We start from the raw sequence: 18,019 nt of genomic DNA, 5'->3' as shown, positions 1-18,019 counted from the left end.
TCATAACAACATTGCATATCCTGTGATTCACATTACAGTAAATGACGTAAAATTTACGGCAGTGCTTGACTCTGGCAGTCCCATTTCAGTAATCAGTGAAACAGCCTTTAGCAAATGCAACAAATCGAACGATTGCCCCACACTTACGTTACGTAAGATTAAATTACAAGGTGCAATCTTTGGAAAAAGTGTAGATGTACGCCCAAACCAATTTGTAAAATTTTTTTTGTGGGGAGCATGGGGGCTATGTAAGTAGGCTGTTCATGTTTTCTCTATGTAAGTAGGCTGTTTATGTTTTCTCTATGTAAGTAGGCTGTTTAGGTTTTTTTATTGGTAACGCCACCTCTGTATGAAAAATCACTGGCTGTGCTGTGTGCAGTCTGTGGGTAGTTTGCATTGTTGTAATACTCGCCATTGTAGTGTTGGGCAGCGGCAGCTGGATGTGAACAGCGCGTAGCGTTGCGCAGTTGGAGGTGAGCCGCCAGCAGTGGTGGATGTGGGGAGAGAGATGGCGGAGTTTTGAAGTTTGTCATGAACTGCTATATTTATATATGATGATATCAAGGTAAATACATTGTTTGTTCTCTATTAATATCTTTCATTTGCTAACTATCCCTATCAGTAGTTAGTGCCTTCCATAGTTTGAATCTTTTATTTAGCTGGCAGTAGTGGCGCTCGCTGTATTGCAGTAGCTTGAGCAGCGAAGATTTTTGTGAGGTAAGTGATTTGTGAAAGGTATAGTTTAATGTTAGTCAGAGCCATTCTTTTGTAGGGAATTTTGAAAGTCAGATTGCGTTGCGCTAACAAAATATTGTGTGTCAGTTTAAGCACAGTCATGCATAATTGTTCAAAGGGGACGTTTCAGGGTTCTCTTCTGCGTAACGAAGGACACCATCTTCAAAGTCGAGAGTGCAGCGCGTTCGTCGAACACCACAATCAGCCCTGCTAGTTGCCGACGTAAATGTTTTTCGTAGCCGTTGTTGTAATCGGACGAAAATGGTACCAGATGTCATAATTACAATAGGACTGACAGCGGCGCCCTTTTCTCATTTTGTTTGCGTACCGTGAAGCGAAAGATTTGAAAGTCTTCCGACCTTCAAACTTATTTTGCATCCAAAAAGATATACTTTCGAACACGGGTTCCCTATCAAAACTCTATCTGATAAGTACCCTCTACTATTCACAGAAATCTGTAACATGATTTATGAAACATCTCGTATAACTAGGGAATTATACTTACATACTGCGTCCCATGCTCTGAAGATGGTCATAATGTGCACTCCTCTCCGTGTTAATCTCTCTGTCAGAAAGCTGTAGATACTGCAGCTCATCCAACCAAATAGATAAGGCAGGGCTGAGATGAGGCCAGCCTGAAACATGGGTGAACCAGTGTTAAGTAAGCGTTGTCACAAAAATCGATAATGCGCTCACTTCCGCCCAAAGTGTGGAGATGCTCACCTCGTCGATGTCGTAGTGTAATATATTTTCCATGTAGGTTGGCAATTCAGACAGCAGGGTGTAATTGACCCACGCTCCTCCAATTCCAACTAGACAGTGCGTCCACATAGCAGGGCACGTCAGAATGGCGGGCCACGGGTTACGAATGATTTCATCCTGCTGAATTAAGAATACGTATAATTTTATCTCTAAAGAGTACAGTATTCATTGGCTATACTACCATCTCCTAAAGCTTTGTTTATAGAAAGAAGCTTCAATTGTTTAGCTATCTGAACTGCTTTTCCCAGGCAGTTTTAACCTTTTAATCGAATAAAATATAACATTTAAAGAGTAAACTACTTGTAAAGGATATTCAATAGCGCTATTACAACAACATCGTATTTTCTTCCGTTGTTGGCTTAGCTGAACGTTCCTCTTCGTAGAAGTGGTAGGTGGAAATATCTCAGGTTCTATTTTCATCTCATTGCTGAAATTTCGGTTTTTTGCATTAGTCACGAGTTTTATGTTTCTTTTGCTGCCAATTTACATATTGAATGCCCGTTAACACCGTAAGTTGTCGAACTTAAATGTGCGAAGTTCTCTTCTTCGTCCTTAGAAAGTTTGATTAATGGAAGTGATACACATGACTCACAAAAGAGCTGGACGCCTGTTCTTGAGTTTGTTTAGCTAGCAAGGAAACGCCACAGAAACGCTCTGCAAACTCAAGTGGCTGCACTCCAGAATGCAGCAGTGTATCGCAGAGACCTTTGCTGTCAATATGCGAGCGCTAACACTCCAATACGAGTCAACATGTCCTCATATTTATTTGCTGCGAAGTAAGAGCGAAAATAAAATTAGACACATGTGGACGAAGACAGTAGAGTTCCGATAATCTTCCCTCCCCGTGTGCAATCTGCGAATGTAACAGCAAATTGGAAATGGACGTGGAAATGACACAGGGACAACATATACCCTCCGCCCCCGCCGTATAATGGCATGTGGTGCACATATGTACATGTACATCTACTGCTCATTTTTCTTGTGATTGGGGGAAGGTTGTCTTTATGGCTCTTTGATGACTTTTGAACATTTCTAAAGTGCTGTGATACTACACAAACAAACGCATCACAAAATTGTCTTCTCTTGTTTGGTCTGACCACTCTTTAGAGTGAAACCGATTTGGTAAGTGCCGCAGAAAGATAAACGTTACTTAAGCTTTCAATAGACGAGGCTCCTTCAATACAACCTAAGGTTTCTTTTAATAAGCTTCTGCCTGTGGTTTACCTTCTCCAGTGCGCTGTGATCCTTCCACATCACTTCACGTAGTGCACTTATCGAAAAAAAACTGATTTGTGCAGTGAAGGTACGTTAAAACGCATGAATATGTCCAATTGCACCATGACTCGGAACTTCCGTCACGCACTGACACAAATCACCAAATCAAGAAGAAGTAGTGCACAATAAACGGACGTTGGTAGATGTGTCTCTATATCTGAAAAATGCGATCTGTTCAAATTTCGATCCAATGGTATAGCTGGTAGCGTCACTGGAGGATGTCAATCAGGTTTTCTGCAAATGCACACAGTGACGGACGTGAGCTTCAGTTACCTTTGAGACAGGACGTAATGATTTGATGTTAGTCAAGAATGCCTTTAAGGTTTCACTGAGTTTGAAGGAGGTCGTACAATAGAGCTGCGAGAAGCTAAATGTTCTTTCTGTGGTACTACGGAAAGACTTTCCAGGAATGTAGCCACTGCACAGGATTTCTGGCAGCAGTGGTCACGGGAATGTACGGTCGTAAGAAGACAGGGCTCTGGATGGCCACGTGCCACTACCGAGAGGGACGATCATCGTGTTCGGCGTAAGGCTCTGCCGCATCGTATCACATCTGCAGCAGCAATCTGAGCAGCAGTTGGAACCACAACGACACAACGAACTGTTACAAATCAGTTACTTCATGGACATCTCCGAGTAAGGCTCCCTGCAGTGTGCATTCCAGTGACCCCAAACCACTCCATTTGCGACTTAAACGGTGCCAAGCAATAGCTGATTGGAGAGCGGGGAGGTCTGTTGTGTTTTCTGATGAAAGTTGCTTCTGTCTCGGCGTCAGTGATGGCTGTGTGTTGGTTAGGAGGAGGCAAGTTGAGGGCATACATCCAACCTGCCTGCGTGCTGGACTCAATGGGCCTACATCTGGAGTGCGATTTCATATAACAGCAGAAGTACTCTAGTGGTTATCCCACGCATCCTGACTGCAAAAATGTTCGTCAGTCTGGTAATTCGACCTGTTTGTGCTGCTTTCATGAACAGCATACCAGGAAGTGTTCTCCAACAGGATAACGCTCTCCCATATGACGCAGTTGTAACACAACATTCTCTACAGAGAGTTGACTTGTTGCCTTGGTCTGCTCGATCTGTCTCCAACCGAGCTCATATGGGACGTCATCGGACTACTACTGCGGCGTCATTCACAAACATCATTCACCGTCCCTCTATTGACGACCAAGGGCAACATGCATGGAACTTCATCTCACAGACTGACATGCGGCATGCGTACAACAAAATGCATGCACTTTTGCATGCTTACATCCAACATGCTGGCGGTTACACCGGTTATTGATGTACCAACATTTCAGATTTGGAATGGCTTATTTTGCGATTACATTAACCTGCTTTCTTGCAATGTTGATAGCTGAAACATGGTGCCTAGACAAACGTATTCCCGAAATTTCACTACTCTACATTATTTTTTGGTATAGTGATTTCTTTCCGTCAGTGTATTTTAGGGTGACTCGCGAGTAAGTTCAAAGATCTGAGGACCACACGTAACAAGCGCTGAAGTGTTGGGACCATCTTTCGACCTGAAGTTAGCTTTGCACATTACCTAATTTAAACTTATATTTATGTACTTTGACGGGCAACTGCCGATCCCTACAACAAGCGCTGATGCTGGGCAGAAAACTTACGTCAGGAAAGAAGGTTCACTGAAATTTTAGGTTTATGAGTAAAATTGCACTTGATCCAAATGTGGACCTTGGTAAAACTGGAAAGGAATAATTTCAAGTGAACTGTTATGTTATACAAATAGAAACATAGTAGATAGGTAAAGCAGAAAGTGAAGATGTGCCAGAAATAATGTCTATTAATGTCTTAATACAAGCAAGGACATACTGATGGTACATTTATGTCGGATGTGAATTAGCACTGGGGGTAACAGACATCTGGTAATACGGTTTGATGAACCAATGTTTTCCGCCACATTCTGTCGCTTGTCGGGTCTCCAGCTTCATCCGAGCAGACATCAAGATTTATCTACTCTCTTTTAAGTGCCTGACAATCGGTTCCCATGCGTTACCTTGCTTTCTTTTTCATTGAGGTGACAATCAACACAGAGCCCAGTTTGGGTACCACATTTATGTGTGGGTATGATGTATCCAGAAAGCTCCTTTCGGTATTTGGAGCGATGTTTTAGAGCGTCACCTCCTTGCACAGAAAGTAACCCAGCTGTAACGGCTAAAACCGCCAGGAAGCACCCTAAAAATATTATGTTGGACCTTTCTGAACATCTATCAATACCATTCTCCCGCAAAACTACGTGTGCGTCCGGAATAACCGTCTGGATGTCATTGTACTTGCTTTACTGCGTTTTAACCGTACACACATAAAGAGTGAAACAATTGCTGCGAACTAACGCCAGATATGCATACGCTTCTGCACGAAATGGTACGTTGAATTTACTCACTGTGTAGTAAAATATTTAACTGGAGCGTGGGACAGATCGTTTACATGCACGTTCTCATTTTAAAAAAATACTACGGGTATTTTATGGAAATACATATCGACACTCCAGAGAGGAACAGAGACTGCATCTGGCGTAGGTGGAGAAAAATCACATGGGTTGATAGTTCCAACATACACGTTGTATCCAGCAAATGAAGGAACTGCAAGTTAAAGGGAATATACGTATTCACCCTCAGAATATATCGCGAACAAGTATGCGACGGAATGTTAATAACTGAACACTGAGCAGTACGTAGGAGGATTACAACATCCGCTATTACATTTCTATACTAAACTAATGAACCGTTATAGCTGCATTGATTGGAAATTTATCTGCAAGATTATTTTAGGTTACATGACGCACAAAAATGGCAACACGCAGATCACTTAAAAGGACAGGCGAAATCAAAAGTGATTCTTTAAAATACACTGTAAGAACATCGTTTGAGAGAGCTAGAGACAGTGTATTAGTAGTCCACAATTGGCATATACGGGCGACGGCTCTCCACTCTTTAAAGTTTCTTTGCGTCTCGTCAGTTCAAAGAAAATAAATATTTTGTCAACGGATATTACTGTGAGCATCAAGAAGATCATATTTTTTATGTAGACAGCAGAAGTATTTGGTAGATACACTGCACAAGAAAGTATCACGTATTCTTAACACTGTAATTGTCTCCCATAGGAACGGCACCTCTGACACGCATTTACCCCTTCTTCTGACGTCTCTGCGATGGAGGTCAGTACTGCGACACCCAGCTTTAAAATTACATGGTGTCCTTATGGGTGGCTAAGGAAAGCAGTTCAGACATACCGCCGTTCAGAAATGACATGAAAAGTCCTTAGAACATAACAGGCGTCAATGGAAGCACTCATTCCCTTGGGTCTTTGATTCTCACACGTTACGCGGTCGAAAACGACAGTTTCCAGTGTAATGAACAACAGTACAACGTTCTTGATGACGTTTGACGCTGCTGACACCCTTCGGACGTTTCAATTCTTTTCTAAGGACATTGTGGGGCAGGAATCCTACTGAACGTGACTTGACCGCTTTGGAGTGTAGTGCAACCAAAATTTTTGCACTGGTATGCAGGGTGCTGTATTAGGGATTATTATAAACCATTCAACGAAATCTGAACGTGATGTAAGTCAGAAAAGGATGTTTATGCTTTTTCAGTCCTCTTGACTCGCGCATTCCTGAGGCGTGATGATGGATTGGTGCAATATTAACATGTGTGCGAATAAAACTGCCAAGGACCTCTCCAAGACTCCACCGCCCTCCCAGTTTGGCAAGACCCTTAGTGCCACCCACACGCCTTTGTTGAGCACATTAAAAGTGTACCTGTCAGAGACTTTGTCACCCAACCAGCTGAGTGGTGCCTTGCAACTGCTCTAACGTCTGAGACCACGCAACCCCACCTAAGACACCACTGAGCTAGATAGGTGACAAAATCTCTGACGAGTACATTTATAATGCGCTCATCAAAGGAGTGTGGATGGTACTGAGGGTGTTGTCAATGTGGCAGGTATTAGAGGGACCCTTCGCTGCTTTATTCATACTAATGACAGCGTTGTATCGAACCATAATCAGGGCACAGGAAGACGAGAAACAGTAGAGCTAAAAAAGCATAAACAACCTTTGCTGCTTCACGTCACGTTCAAATTTCGTCGAATGGTTTTGAATGGTCCCCAGTTGTTCCGAACCTGTATACCAGAGCAAAATTGCGGTTTCACTACAGTCCAAAGGGATCAGATAATGTTCAGTGGGGTTGAAGATCGTTATATTCTTGGAGTAGAGTTCAATCGACAGGGGGTGTCAGCAGTGTCGAACGAACGTTGTTAAGACGTTGTTCTGTTGCCCATCGCACTGCAATCTATCGTTTTTGACCATGATATGTTGGGAATCAACGTCACAAGGAGAGGCGTGGTTTTATTAACGCCTTTTATCCCACATTCTCAGGGCTTTTCATGTCTATTGAGAGCGGCGGTTTGTCTAACATGTTTTCCTCGGGCTTCCATGAGAAAACAGCGTTATTTCAACGTTAGGTGTCGGGATTCTAACCTCCATCGCGGAGACGTCAAAAGCAAAAGAGGAAGGAGGGGGAGGGGGTTAAATGTGGACAAGAGGCGGTGTGACGCGTGCACGAAGCCATTAGATTAGGCAGAATTGTAGTGAAATTTGGTGCCAATGTCACATCATTAACCCACCTTACACATCTCATAAATTTCTAAGAAGTAATCTTTTTTTCTTTTTTTGGATGTATCCACATCTAGCTGTTCCTAGCATCGCCAAGACCAAGGATGACGTCACAGAGCGCCACGCTTTTGCACCATTACAGAGGAAGGGGAGGTTGTAGCCATCTCTGAGCCAAATTTCAACTTATGCATCGCAGTGGGAGACGATTATGGTGTTTCGAAAAAGTGTACTTTTATTTTATCTTATTTTATTTTTATTTCTATTTATTTATTTTTTGCACAGTGTATTAACATGTGCACTAATACAAAAACGTAAGTAAGATAAGCGTACTGAATAGTGAACACGGCTAGCATTTTATGTATTATCGCGTTCTTTTCTCCCTCTTTCTCTTTTTTTTCCTTTTGTTACCCCTATCTTCAGACAATGTAATTAATATGTCAGTTACAGAATTCCATAGTTGTGATATGATGAGGACTATAAAATTAATGCATGATGATGAATATATATTATTATTGTCAAAAGTAACAACAATAACACACACTCATCTTCCTGCATTAATTTTGTTCTCCTTATTATGTAACAACTATGGTATTCTGTAACTCATATATATATATATATATATATATATATATATATATATATATATATATATATATATATGTATGAGTTACATTCATATATATGAGTTACAGAATGCCAATATAAAACACTCCTGCAGCTAGCAAAATTTACTTAAAAACAATATCTGTACTAGTAATAATACAATCATCTCATGTCAAAGACCGTGATGTAGTAAAGTGTAATATCAATCATTTCCATTTTCTTTGTGAAAACATCCAGTTTTGACCTTCTGTGAATCAGTGTAAAACCAACTACAGCTAAATGCTGTGTATATTTGTGTACATAGCTTGATAATGTACATTATAGAAACAGGTTTGATATGGATACCCAGGGCAGTGCACTTTAAGTACCTAAAACGTAAGAAACTTTCGGTTTCATACACGTTTCGTCACCGATTTCATTTCATTTCCGCCAGCAGCATCAGCACAGCATCTAGCTAGCACTTGGTCCACTGCATAAAGTTCTTCTAACACCTCCATCTGATAACGCCTCCAGTGGCTCGAAAACATGTTTATGGTTGTATAAATAGTACCAAAAAATAAAAAAGCGACTGGCTGCGTATTTATTACCATATAAATCGGCAAAGAAGCTTTTGAAATGTGCTACTAAAGAGAAATCCTAAGAATTCAATGAATAGTTAGAATGACTGATGATGAGAAATTGAGACAGACTAGGAAAAAGATTGCTAAAAGAAGTAGTCGGTTGATAGGAAACATCTTGAAGCATCTGGGAATCGTCAATTTCGTAATGAAACGAAATGTGGAGCGCAATAAGTATGGAAAGATACCAAAGTTAGAAAATAATCAGCGGGTTCAAATAGTGGTGGGCTATTGTAGCCATAAAGAGGCGAAGAGGCTTGCACAGAATAGACTAGTGTGGAGAGCTGCATCGAAACCGTCTTACGAATGAAGACATCAACTCCAGCGACTATTGCAGTTAAGCTCTGCATCGTGTTTACATATGACAAGTTACAGCTTGCTTCAAACACTGCGACGGCTGGGGGGGGGGGAGCACAACATAACTAACATAACTTTCAGTAATCAGCAGACTTACTGATTACAAATATCACATGAAGAGTTATGCTAGGTGACGCTTTATTCATAAGACCACGGAGGACGCAGAGTTTAACCTGATTATCGAGGATTACATGCAAGGCCAATGGTTTTTTTACGTATACTTATTTGACTTTGCAGTTCCAGAGTTCTTAGGCAACTGAGACTACAATATCGTAAAACATAAATCTGCTAATGGTGGCCCATCCTGGGCAATGAAACTGGAACAAAGCAGACGATATCCTCAATTTACATATATGAATAATCGCTACCTGTACCAGTTCAGCTACTCAGAAATCAACTACACCATTGAAATGCAAAATTCAAGCATTAACTTCTAGTGTAAAAGAAAACTGATAACATGTATTGTTGATATAAAATACTTAATACGGTATTACGGAAGAGTCATGAAGATTAGATGAGTAAATCGAATAAGCAGTAGAGGAACTGAATGGAACTGGGGCAATTAAAGTGTTATGGCACAAATGAACAAAAAGAAGGTACCTGTTGATTGGACAGATCCTGAGTCATCAAAGCGAAGTCTATTTGGTTATGAAAGGAAGCATGTAAAGGGATGGGGAAGGTTTTGAGGAAAAGTAGTATACTCCAGGGCTTGACTACAGCAAGCAGATTCAAGTGGATGCAGTTTGCAGTAATTATGTAGAGATGAAGAGGCTTGTACAGGATACTGGCATGGCAAGCTGAATTAAACCAGTTTTCAGACTGATGAACACAATTTCAACATTATTCTGAAATAAATAATTAAGTAATTTGCAAGAAAATTAATATCTTCCGAATAAAAATCTATACAATGACAAATGGGATGTCAATGCATGACGCTTTTCCGCTGCAGATTTATCAGAGCTACACACAATTAGCCATTATATGGGGTAAATCGCTAACGAACTATGGTTTATGATTCACAAATAAATAATAGTACACACACTAACGTTAAAGTAAGCAGTGTTATTAATAAACAGTAATAATAACACAAGTCTAATTTCATAAATTTTTTGTACATTCTAAGACAAAAAAATGGTTGCACAACGAAGGAGTTATCCGAATGGGATGGAAACCAGTAGATGTGATGTGCATTTAGTGACATAAAAAGGCTACAATTTCAGAAAAACTGGATGATTTAATCAAGAGAAAGAGCTTCACAAATTGAATAAGTCAATAACTCGTTGGGCCACCTCTGGCCCGTGTGCATGCAGTTATTCGGCTTGGTTTTAATTGATAGAGTTGTTGGAAGACCACATGAAGGACATCGTGATAATTCTGTCCAATAGGCGTGTTAGATCGTCAAAATCCAGAGATGGTTGGAGGGCCCTGTCCTTAATGCTCCAAACGTTCTCAACTGGGGAGAGGTCCAGCGACTTTAGTGTCAAGATAGGCATTGTCTAATACGAAGACAAGCAGTAGGAACTCTCGCCGTATGCACTCGGGCATTAACTTGCAGAAATGTAGGCCCTGTATGACTTGCCATGAAGGACAACGGAACGTGGCTTAGAATGTCGTCGACATACCCCTGTCCCCCAAGAGTGCTGCAAAAGACAATCTAAGGGGTCCTGCTATGAAAGGAAATGGCACTCAAGGCTATTACTCCTGGTTGTTGTGCAGTGTGGATGGCGACAATCAGTTTGGTATCCCACAACAGTCCGGGACGTCTCCAAATACGTTTTTATTCATCTTGGATTCTCACTGATTGGAACAGAATTTATCTTCAGTGATGAGTCCCGCTTCGAATTGAGCCCCGATGACCAACAAAGACTTGTCTGAGGACGCCTCGGACAGCAGTGGGATACTAACTTGCATGTCGCCTGTAACACAGCCACAACAGTCCGGGCGTCTCCAAATACGTCTTTCTTCATCTTGGATTCTCACTGATTGGAACAGAATTTATCTTCAGTGATGAGTCCCGCTTCGAATTGAGCCCCGATGACCAACAAAGACTTGTCTGGGGACGCCTCGGACAGCAGTGGGGTACCAACTTACATGTCGCCCGTAACACAGCCTGAAAACAAGAATTGATAGTCTGGGTATCATTTCCTGTCATAGCAGGACCTCTCTGGTTGTCATCTGCGGCACCTTCACAGCACAGCGATACGTTACAGTATACTGCACCCCGTTTGTTGTCCTTCATGGCAAACCATCCTGGGCTTACATTTCAGTAAGATAACATCCACCTGCACACGAAGAGTTTCTACAGCTCGTATTCGTGGCTGCCAAACCCTACCTTGGCCAGCAGGATCACTAAATCTTTCCTCAATTGAGAACGTTTTTTAGCATTATGGGCGAGGTCCTCCAACCCGCTCAGAATTTTGACGATCTGACGCACTAACTGGACAGAATTTCTCACGATATCCCTCAGGAGGAGATTCACTAACTCTCTCAATCAATGCCAAGTGAATAACTGCTTCCATAAGGACCAGACGTGCACCAACGCGTTACTGACTTGTTCAATTTGTGAAGCTGTTTCTCTTGAAAAAATCGTCCAATTATTCTGAAAGTGTAATCGTTTATTTGTATCTACATGTAAATGACACTCATCGATTTCTCTCCCATTCGGATAATTTCTTCGTGGCGCATACTTGTGTGAGTGTATTTAATTCAATTATTGACCCTGGCAACTTAATAATGCTAATTATCATAATTAAGAGACAATGCCACTAACAAGTAAATTTTGAGCCTGCCGCAAGAATCGGAATAAAAAATCTTTTCACAATATCGAATGTTATCTTTGTATGCTGTTAATAGTAAATGATTTTCTTTTACTGAACGAGTGAGGGACTGTAATTAGAACATTTGTTAGAACACCTGATAAAATAAGAACTGGTCCTTGGCACCATTTTGAATTACACAGCTGGAGTCTCAGTTAGTGTTTGAATAGTTTAAATGTTGTGAAATAAATTGCTTACTGGTGCAGTGAGTGTGTTTCGTACCCAAATATAAGATGCAGTTAGCACTATATAAGGGTTACGAGGAGCCAGGAGCAACACACCAGTGCTGTGGGTGTAATTTGGGTGGCAATAAAACTTCACACTGGATGTAGCGTGAATCCTGGTCCTAGATACATTTCGTGAAATTTTTGTTCCGTCGTTATACTTGTGGCTGAAGGCCAAGCGACTGACAGAATTGTGTGATACCGTTCATGTACTGACTGTTTATACTTGGGCGGGCCATTGTCTACATGCATTAAAATGGTAATCCGCCTCCGTTACCGAGGTCGCTAACACACACGTGTGTGGCGTCACTCGACTCGGAGATGAGCCGGTTCCAGTGCTGGCAGTCGACGATGTTTTCGCTGCCAGTATTTGGCCGGCAAGTGAGGGAGAAATGGTGGAGTAAAATTCTCGTCCCCTGTCTTTGCTTTAATGTCCTGGATTACTTTCCAAACCCCTCTGCGGTGGCTCGTGAAGTGAGGACATATGACAAATTTTACGGTGATCCGTCCAACAGATGAGAACGTTAAGCTCGGTGCCTCCTTGGTTCTATTTCAAAGGAGTCGATTATGATTGGCACCAGGTTTCACCCTCTCCCTTCTGGTATGATCACACAACGTAAACATGACACCACAGTATACAAACGTATCCATTACAGTAACCTACACTCAACAAACACACTGCAGACAAAACTCACATACACCGCGAGGAATGGGGCCATTGTGCGCCGTGGAATTCAGTTAGGCCGCTGAATGGTAACATGAAGTCTCCCAGACAACAATGCGCTACGTCTCTCTCTCTCTCTCTCTCTGAAATAGTTTTGAACGCATAATATACGACTTTAAAAATTTTCCGTAGGGTTTGGACTTTGAATATGGATTGAATGAAGCTACCATGGACAGTGAATGTTTCGTCAGTTTGCCATAACTGCAACACATGCTTATTATTTTAGTTATAGTTAATGTCGTTGCAGATAACAGATTACAGGCATATATTCCGGTAGCGTATATCAAAATTATCATACATTGTTCCACTAATATCGTAGGAAATTACCAGGTAGCTGGTTAATTCATACAAACAACGACAACTCTGTCACTGGCATTAGACTGCTTACCTCCTTTTCAAGCTCCTTCTTCTCTTTGCTCTCTGTCAGATCTCTACCAGTGTGAGTCAAAAGAAAGTCCTTTTCTTTCTCTGTGATCCTAGGGTGCGACTCAGGCTCATCGTAGATAAAGTACAAACATGGAATCACTAGAGCTATTGCGACGCCGCCGAAAATGTAGAACACAGAGTACCAGCCCAGGTTCTTCACAATGGTTCCAGACAATGCCATTGATATTACAGTGCCCAGGTATGACGCTACAAATAGAAGTAAATAAATTAATTAAAAAATAGGGTGTATTTAAAGTGAATATAGAAAATGATAGCGCTGGTAGAGTGGGTCATAACAAGCTATTCCTCATAGCAACCCATGTCGGGATCCCTTAGCGTGCGGCGCTAAGAGTCGTTTAACAGCGTCGCGCGCCGCCAAGACGGTAGGCACACAGCATGCCATCCGAGCCATCATGGTAGCAGGGCTGCAAGGGCAACGAATTTGTGACATCAACATAAAAGATACGTCGGATTAAAGTTTTATGATGGAGCGTTGTTCTTGGGAGGGAGGGTAGACATGCACTGTGCTTCCGGGTCGGCGGATGGAAATGCTCACGCTGCTCAAGGGTTGTACATTCGGTGATTTACGAATCATCGAGTACAAGATCCACGCGCATTTTACAGATCCCTACCAGAGACAGGTTCACTTGTCATACATTTTCCACTGGCACGTCCTCGTGATGGCACATGTACATTTAAGGCCTACTTCGAACCCCGGTATATTCATTTTGTGTTACAGATGCGAAGGCAAGACGGGCAGTCGTCAACGCACAGTGCATACGCCAGGGCTTGAAAGGAGCGTTAGTACTGTTGGAAAACGCACCCTCAAGATCCCGTAGTGCTCCATGGGAAACGGATGTAAGCCATTCCACAATTTGGCATTTGTGGCATGGAGGTGATTTGCACTCCTACCGCCTTCAGAAGGTTCATGCCCTTAACCTAGACGATTTTCCACGTCAAATTCAATTCTGTCAGTGGTTTTTGCAAACTTATGGTATTCAACCGGACTTTACGAACCGCGTACCTTTTTATGGATGAAGAATCCTTTACACGAGAGGGTATGTTCAACAGCCACAATCAGCACGTGTGGGCAAGGGGAAAATCCAGACGCCGCCTTTGTACATAATTACCAAGACCGCCCTGCCGTTGTGGCCGAGCGGTTCTAGGCTCTTCAGTCTGGAACCGCGCTACCGCTACGGTTGCAGGTTCGAATCCTGCCTCGGGCATGGATGTGTGTGATGTCCTTAGGTTAGTTAGGTTTAAGTAGTTGTAAGTTCTAGGGGACTGATGAGCTCAGATGTCAAGTCCCACAGTGCTCAGAGCACTTTGAGCCATTTTTTCACCAAGACCACTTTGCTGTCAACATTTGGGCCTGCTTAGTAGGTGATAATCTGTTCGGTGCATATTCGAGGGTTGGAACTTTAATAATGGCAACTATTTATTTACAGCCCGTACAAAATAAATATGTGTTTCAAAGTTTTATTGTCCTTCAGAGAAGTCACCAGCATTGTGTATAACCCGATGCCAGCGATGTGGAACTCGTAGGATAGATACTCTTGGCAATACCTGTTGTGTTAACAGTTCGAGCGGCGCGGTCTGTTGCTCGACGAATTTGTACCAGTTCTGGAGCGAATGCCGTGAAATGTTTCCTTCAGTTTAGAAATCGAATTGATCTCACGAGGGCTTAAGTCAGTGGAGTGCAGTAGGTGGTATAGCATTTAGCAGCCCCAACATTCAAACAAATCAGTAACAGCTTGCACTGTACGTGCTTGAGCGTCCTGCATAATGACGGTCAGGCCCTGCAGAAAGTGTCATCACTTCTGTCTCTAAGCTGGTCGTAGGCAGTGTTCCAAAAATGAACAGTATGGAGAAAGAAGTGGTGACACTTTCTGCAGGGCCTGAGCATCATTTTGCAGGACAATGGTCAAGCACGTACAGTGCAAGCTGTTACTGATTTGTTTTACTGATGAGGCTGCTATGTGCTATACCACCTACTGCACTTCAGTGACTTAAGCCCTCGTGAGTTCAACTCGATTTCTAAACTGAAGGAAACACTTCAGGGCATTCCTTTCAGAACTGCTACAAATTCGTCGGGCAATAGACCGCGCCGCTCGAACTATCAACACAACTGGCACTGCTAAGAGTATCCTACGACTTCCACATCGCTGGCAACGGGTTATACACAATGCTGGTGACTACTTTGAAGGTCAGTAAAGCTTTGAAACACGTATCTATTTTGTACGAGCTGCAAATAAATAGTTGCTGCTATTAAAGTTCCAACCCTCTTATGTTCCACCTGCGACTGAACGCAAACAGATACTTAATCTTTTTACGAGAAACTCTGCCAGAGTTTCTGGAGCATGTTCCATTAAGTGCGACAGAGAATGTGGTTATAACACGATGGTGCACCTGTGGTCTTCCAACACGCAGTGCGAGCTCATTTGGATGAAACTTTTGGTGAGAACTGGATAACGCGCGGTGGGCCGGTGGCATGGTCTGCACATTCACCCAACTTGAAGCACATTGTTGTTTTTTTTTTCTTCTGGGGTCACCCGATGCAATTTCTACTTTGCCAGGAGTGTTTGAGAGAGTCGACAGTCACTCCAGAGTCGTTGCATTCAAGCAGTGGGGCATAATTTCGAGCACTTTTTGTAATTGTTTTCAAATAAAGGTTATAACATTTCACCACGACTTCTCATTTACTTTGACGCCACAAATACATTGAAAACGTTGTCCTGTAGACGTGCTGCCATGACGGTTCCAATGGCCTCCTCGCAGCGCGCGGCGCTAGTGTCGTATGCTAAGGGATGCGGACATGGTTTGTTAAGTGAGATATGCTTGTTATGATCCACTCTACCACCCCCTCATTTTTTTTTACATTCGTTATATGTATATTCTTTTAAAAACACATTTTACACATAAAAGAGTTCAACACACATTAGAAAACTGACCAGTTGTGAAAAACTACTGACTATCATCTTCATTCCGCTGTCGGCGTGAGTTTTTCTGTTTTCTGCAAAATCATAATTGGGTCATTACATGGTTAAGGGCGTAGCATTTATTCAATTTAAGTTGAAGTATTAACGTGAAAATAAAACACAGCTGACCTGAATATGAACAATATAGGGCGAAGTTTTGATGTTGCGAACTGTATTGATTATGTTCAGAAAAAACAGAACTCCTTAAACGACTGGAGATAGAACGTTCATATTCACAGAATCTGTATGTTATTATGTTTTGCAGAAATGATTAGCAATTGACCCATGCCGGCCCGCGGGTTCAAGTCAACATCGATGGAAAATGGAAATGAGCGTTTGGCGTCATTGGCCGGGAGGCCCCTCGCGGGGCAGGTCCGGCCGCCATATCGCAGGTCTTATTACATTCGGCGCCACATTGGGCGACCTGCACGCCGGATGGGGATGAAATGATGATGAACACAACACAACACCCAGTCCCTGAGCGGAGAAAATCTCCGACCCAGCCGGGAATCGAACCCGGGCCCAGAGGACGGCAGTCCGTCACGCTGACCACTCAGCTACTGGGGCGGACGTCAACATCGATAACGAGGCGCAACACCACCTACCGGCAAAACGAGCGTGCGGCTCTCGTTGTCGCTACAAACCGAAGGTAATGGATCAGTGTGACTTGAACAGAGGTGCAGGATGCCTCGCAAACGTATACTCCAACCATACCTCCAAATCAGTGATTTGAAAGGGCGTATTATTGGCATGACGCGAATGTGATGCATCCATCCGGAAAATTGCTCCTCGTGTGGGACGAAGTGTTTTATCAGTGCAACGGATGTGTGCACAGTGGTTCACGGAAGGCCGTAGAACACGACGAGATGCAATCAGGTCGCACCATCCAGATGACACCCCAGTAGATCGACGCATCCGAATGGCAGCGCTGCACGAATAGGTGCCTCTTTGGTGTTTCAAGATGACAGCCTTTCCCCCTAGCCCACCAGATTACCAGACTTACTGTCAGCTGAAAATGTGTGGGATATGGAGATACGACGGGTGCAGCGCTGAGACCCAATGCCAAGCACCACAGATGAACTGTGGAACCACTAGAGTGCAGCATGGATCGCTATACCACAGGACGCCATTTGCGCCTTATACGCCTCGATTCCATCACGCAGTCGTTCAAGGTGTTCGGTTTTTTCTGAACATGAGTATATACAGAGTATGCTGATGCTATAACATCATACTAAATACTCATATACAACTACTCACTGGACGAAATATCCGTATCCAAAGACTGGAAAACTGCATAGGCCACTTCAATATTAAGAAAGGCAATTAGAGTAATCCACTAAATTACAGGCCCATATCATTATGACGGTGGTATTATGGAACATATATTGTGTTCGAACATTATGAAGTACCTTGAAGAGAACGGTCTATCGACACACAGACAGAACAGATTTAGAAAACATCGTTCTTGTGAAGAACTAGTTCTTTGCTCACACGAAGTGCTGAGTGCTATCGACAAGGAATTTCAAATTGATTCTGTATTTCTAGATTTCCAGAAGGCGTTTGACAAAGTACCTTACAAGCGCCTTGTAATCAAATTGTGTGCTTATGGAATATCGTCTCAGTTATGCGACTGAATACGTGGTTTCCGGTCATAGAGGTCACAGTTCGTAGTCATTGACGGAAAGTCATCGAGTAAAACAAAAGTGATTTCTGGCTTTCCCCAAGGACCTCTGTTGTTCCTTATCTAAATAAAGATTTTGGCAACAATCTGAGCAGACGCCTTAGATTGTTTATAGATGATTCTGTCGTTCATCGTCTACTAAAGTCACCGGAAGATCAAAATAAATCGCAAAACGAATTAGA

The 18,019-nt window shown here is 42.6% G+C and overlaps 1 protein-coding gene across 1 annotated transcript in view; it reads right to left on the bottom strand.

Annotated features, from left to right (window-relative positions):
- LOC124622980 (putative inorganic phosphate cotransporter) overlaps window positions 1-18,019 on the bottom strand; it is a 150,454-nt gene that overhangs the window by 52,870 nt on the left and 79,565 nt on the right. The window contains exons 5-7 of the mRNA XM_047148769.1: window positions 13,141-13,385; window positions 1,459-1,617; window positions 1,241-1,370 (exon numbers count right to left, since the gene is read on the bottom strand). Of these exons, the coding sequence (XP_047004725.1) occupies window positions 1,241-1,370; window positions 1,459-1,617; window positions 13,141-13,385 (534 nt within the window). The remainder of the gene's footprint in view (window positions 1-1,240; window positions 1,371-1,458; window positions 1,618-13,140; window positions 13,386-18,019) is intronic.

The sequence above is a fragment of the Schistocerca americana genome, chromosome 7 (genome assembly GCF_021461395.2).
Source record: "Schistocerca americana isolate TAMUIC-IGC-003095 chromosome 7, iqSchAmer2.1, whole genome shotgun sequence".
Lineage (NCBI taxonomy): Eukaryota > Metazoa > Arthropoda > Insecta > Orthoptera > Acrididae > Schistocerca > Schistocerca americana.
The sequence above is the reverse complement of the archived record's forward strand: the minus strand, read 5'-3'. Positions and strand labels throughout refer to the sequence as shown.